At 29.7% G+C, this 5,053-nt stretch overlaps 1 protein-coding gene across 1 annotated transcript in view; it reads left to right on the top strand.

Annotated features, from left to right (window-relative positions):
- The first annotated feature begins 4,424 nt into the window (after nt 1-4,424).
- Nucleotides 4,425-5,053, top strand: part of LOC119684250 — a 954-nt gene continuing 325 nt past the window's right edge. Inside the window, exons 1-3 of the mRNA XM_038098256.1 lie at nt 4,425-4,546; nt 4,646-4,938; nt 5,002-5,049. Coding sequence (XP_037954184.1) covers nt 4,465-4,546; nt 4,646-4,938; nt 5,002-5,049 — 423 coding nt within the window. The 5' untranslated portion in view covers nt 4,425-4,464. The remainder of the gene's footprint in view (nt 4,547-4,645; nt 4,939-5,001; nt 5,050-5,053) is intronic.

Below are 5,053 nucleotides of genomic sequence, written 5' to 3'. Positions count from 1 at the left end.
ACCCCCAAATAGAAAAGACTTTCTTTTTATTTAAAATGTATTTGTACACAAGGTAATAGCTTGTTTGTGTTTTTTTAATTTAAACATTTATGTAATATAATTTATACTTTATGAAATAAAAATTTATAAAGAATACTTTAGAGAGTTCACCAATACATATCAGATTTTATCAGACTTTAGATAGTTAGGCAAACATTGTATACTATATTTATTTCCTAAAACATTTGTCAACATCTTTTTGAAGCCATAAAACAGATCAACTTTGAATTCATTTTTAACATGTTTCCATTTAATAATTAATACTACCTTTAAGGTTGATTGTCACTTGAACTTTAGAACTACATTCAAGATATATGCGTTGTGCTTAATAGCAAATATTCTTACTATAATTAACATTGAATTAAAGGTAAAAACACTTTAAATAAACTTCTTTCAAATGTATTTAAATAAAAATTTGATGGAATTTTAAGAGCAGCTAAATTGCTTTTAATAATACATTTACACTGTCTCATTTAGGCACTTGCTCATTTATATTAATGAGTAATAATGGTATGAGTTTAATAAGCTCAGTTATGCAGTTAATAGAATTTTTATAAACTTCACTTAATACCATACCACATATAAAAATTAAATATATAATTGATATATTAAATCATTTATATACATTTTATATATCAATTACATATTCAATTAATGAAAATAAAGATTTCATTAAATACTTACTTCCTCAGTGCCTTTGTTTACAGCTCAACTGTTGTTTGTGTACATTTTATGTATAAAACATATGACACATATTTTAAATTTGCAAAATTGCATTCGACATTTTTGTCTTATCGCTTGCTATTATACATCAAAACGATATTCTTGCTTCCATCACTTAAAATGAATGAAATTTTGCATGTAAGTCGACCATACTTGACACATTAAACTCGGGCTTTTAATTAGCTAATTTATTGATAATGAACTCATTTATATGAGAGATTTTTATATGGTAAATCAACATTAGATGAGACAGTGTGAATGTGCTATAAGACTCCCGTTAATGAGGTGACTCGCATGTTATCATAAAGTTTTGAATTACACAGTTGTTGTGTGTGTTATTTCTTATACTTACTATCGTTACAAGCACCGATATAATATCAATTATCTATTAAATTTGACGACCAATCAAAGGGTAAACCTATAACAAAAGAATTGTTACAACCCAAATTCCTGCCGTTAGAAGAATTTCCAGTACACCTCGACGAAGATAATGAGACACTTATATGGCCTACTTCATTTTCATACCCAGAATTTTTATACAGTGACTTTCAACAGGAACTCTCAGAAAAAGTTATGTGAGTTAATGCAGGGTTCACATAAGTGTTTTGTTGATAATGAAATTTAATGGATTAAAGTACGAATTGCTTAAACACCCTAATTATTAAGTACTGTTGTTTCTACGCCACTGAACTACCTTTTTCTTTGTTTGCCTGTCTACATCCTTTCTTGAATACCGATTTCTTAAATTGAGTTGACTTTTAAATTCCAATTACAATTACAGTAGTCTTTCTTTATATATATAAGTTTATAGTATTTGTATTTCACATTATATTGTCTGCATATATTAAAACTTTGAATGTTATGAATGATTGATGTGTTACTTTGGAAACGAATAAAACATATCATAGAAAGGCCAAATCTTCTACCAACTCATCAATTTGGGTAAAACTAACCACTCTACAATTCAACAGATTCATAGGATTACAATTACAATTGAAAAATACTTTAGAGATAAACAAGTTTACTCTACCATGTTCCCTGATGTATCTAAACCGTTCGATAAAGTCTAACATGTTGGACTCATTAAAAAATAAGAGTTATCCTTCCAACTGGCTGTTGTGACATCTCAGAGTCATACTTGAGTGAATGACTAAAACCTATAAAAGCAGGCGTCCAACAATGAAGCATACTTGGTCCGGTATTGTACCTACTAGACACTTCCAATATTCCTACGCCAGAGAACTCAATTATTGCTACTTCTGCTGATGATACTGCAATCTTTTCTGTTGCAAATACCAAAGCTGAATCAATGATGCAGCTACAAAATGCCGTAAATAAAAGTGCCGATTAGACAAAAAAATGGAAAATCACAAAGTGTGAACACTAAATCAACACACATAAAATTCCCGAACAAAATAACATCGGGATTAGTAATTACCATATTTGGCAAAAAGATTGTATACTCAAACACAGTAAAATATCTTGGAATGACATTAGACGCCAAGCTTAAGTGGAAGGAACATATTAAAATTAAAAGAGATGAACTAGAAATAAAACTGAAGAATCTACAATGGCTTGCAGATAGAAATTCAAGCAAATACTTAAGTCTGTTTGGATGTATGGCGCACGGCTTTGGGGTAAAGTAAAGTAATATAGATGTAATTCAAAGTTTTCACTCGAAACGTACACTCGAAACAGCAACCTTCACCGCGATCTCAATGTATCTACTATAACTGTGGAAATATCTAATTAAGCTGGTTCTTGTCATGCAAGACTCCAGCTGCATACAAGATGACGACTACGTATTAAACCATTTGAACTGCTGGTAATAACATAATAATATTATTTTGAATATATTGTTATTTTAAATCTCAATTTCCTAAATGCAAACAGCTGTTCCTTCCACTGACCATATTTGACTAGTTACTGTTAATGTTTCAAATTAAAAAAAAAAAAAATTATATATATATGTATACATTAATATAATCATATTTATTTTTTCTATCCATATTCCATCTTTTAGATCGTACATTGAGATAGGGAATAAATATATTAATGGAAGAATATACAGCCCGGCTTTGTTTCAGTGTTTTCCCAAGCCCGGGTTTTGTACCATTCCATTCGCATCGATGTCCCTTCTGGATAAAACATATATATTAGTGCAAATCTACAAAATATATATATGCATAATGCCTGACAAGATGTAGATGTTATCCGAGGTTAAATCATTTTTGCAGAAACGCACCTGAAATTATCTATTCGTAACTGTCCCATTATAAATGATTCTCAGTGATAATTAGTTTTGTTTCGATACATTTTTTCATATATATGGAATAACTTATATTTCTTACAAATATCTTGATAACCACATAGCTTTCAAATAAATCTTTAAAGGCACCAACAATCTTTTAACAATTTTTAATAAGATGTCTTAATTTCTTCGGCTATCTCAAACAAGTTCATCTGTACCTTATTCTGCTTCACGAGTACATTCATATTTATTTTGGTAATGCCAATATTATCCTCACTGCATATAACATAATTTTAATAGAGAATTATAACAGTCTGTATTATACATAAGTCAATAAATAAAATATCAAAGCTGTTTTTTCTTTCTAACTGCGCGATCATGGGAGATCCTTCAAGGCTTTTTAGTGCGAGTTCATATTAATGGCATGGGCATATATCTTTCTGATAGACTGAAACAGCTTGCCAATGTATTGATCTGTATGTTAAATGCAACTTCGTTACTCATGTCGAGGATGCTATTCAGAATATCACGTACAAGCAGCTTGATCACAAAAACCCATTATGTAGACACAATCAACTTAAAGTTAAGTTATCAATTAATGTGTCAGTTGTGTCAGTTGCCAAAAGCAGAGGTACAAACTAGTCTCTCTTTGATCCCACTTTATAACCGTGGTCATTACAATCCAGAATATACAGGCTAATCTGACTACAGTTTTGGTGCTACCCCATTTCATTCACAAAATCTAGCGTTCTGTCTTGTGTTATACGTTTCTTAGTTTCCTGGTTTATAAGCTTGCAAAATGTTGAGCCCATTGACATCGATTTATGACTTATGAAATGGGGTTTAAATCACAGTTCGATGACAAACAAAATAAGAAAAGAAATAAAACTGAAAAAAAATTAACAAAACTCCAATACTTATATTCTGTGGTAAGTTGAAGACCTATTTAATTTCGTGAACAATCGAAAGCTGAGCACATCTTGAAAAAAATATATGTTATTTAGTTGAATAAGACCTAGGGTCTTCTGCACAAGGACTTTGAACAAATTCATTATTTTTTTTATCTAAGTTTTTCAGTGATTTTCTTTGGAACTAATTTGTAATTTGTCATTTTTTTAAACCAATAATTTGAATGTAGTTATTTACTCTTTATTATTGGTTCAACTAAAAAATAAACTTTTTATGTAAATTAAACCAATTTTATAATCTTTCCAATATAGATTATGAATAGATCAATTAATTTTAATTTTTATATATATTAAAATGACCTATGAAGTAGACAATAATTACCTTTGATGTCGACAAAAAATATTTAATCATTTGTTAATTGAATTTAACTTCAGTATATTCTTATGTTCATTATTAAATAGCTTAGAACTTATATACAATAAGAATCAAAACTTCAATTCAGTTTAACTAAAATCATCAGACGGATCAATTATATAAGAAACATGATCGCCGCATATCGGATTTTATTTGGGCTAACATTTTTTTTATTATTTCTTTCCAGCAAAGGCCACGAGGAAACTAATAGTAAGTCCAATTGCAAATATGCATCCTTAAGTCAGGACTAAATTACAAAAATGTAAATGTCTGCTGAGAAGTTATAATCTATAATGAATTAATTTTTAGTGACAGAATATTTGAAAATGCCATCAATACTCAAACTAGATGATTACGATACCTGCCTCTATCACAACCCTGATGGCAATGGAATATATTGTCTATCTTATGTTGAAGTTGTACCTAATACGACATCAGAAAATTGGAGAATCATAGAAAAATATTCGTCTTTACCTAGACATCGTTTCCGACATGATATTCTTTTCATTGGTACTTGCATAAAACGATGCAAGGACTTAGCAAACAATTTGGATGAACAGGAATTTAATGAGTTTTACGTTGGTTCAGCTCAACACCAGGAGGTACATTTTCAAAAGTCTATGATAATTCAACAAATCAGAATCAAATTTCTTCTTGAACAATAGATTGTAGATCATTACGCTCTAGTTCATGATAATTTGGAATATCGCAAAGCTT

Source organism: Teleopsis dalmanni, chromosome 2 (genome assembly GCF_002237135.1).
Source record: "Teleopsis dalmanni isolate 2A chromosome 2, ASM223713v2, whole genome shotgun sequence".
NCBI classification, from domain to species: Eukaryota; Metazoa; Arthropoda; class Insecta; order Diptera; family Diopsidae; genus Teleopsis; species Teleopsis dalmanni.
The sequence above is the reverse complement of the archived record's forward strand: the minus strand, read 5'-3'. Positions and strand labels throughout refer to the sequence as shown.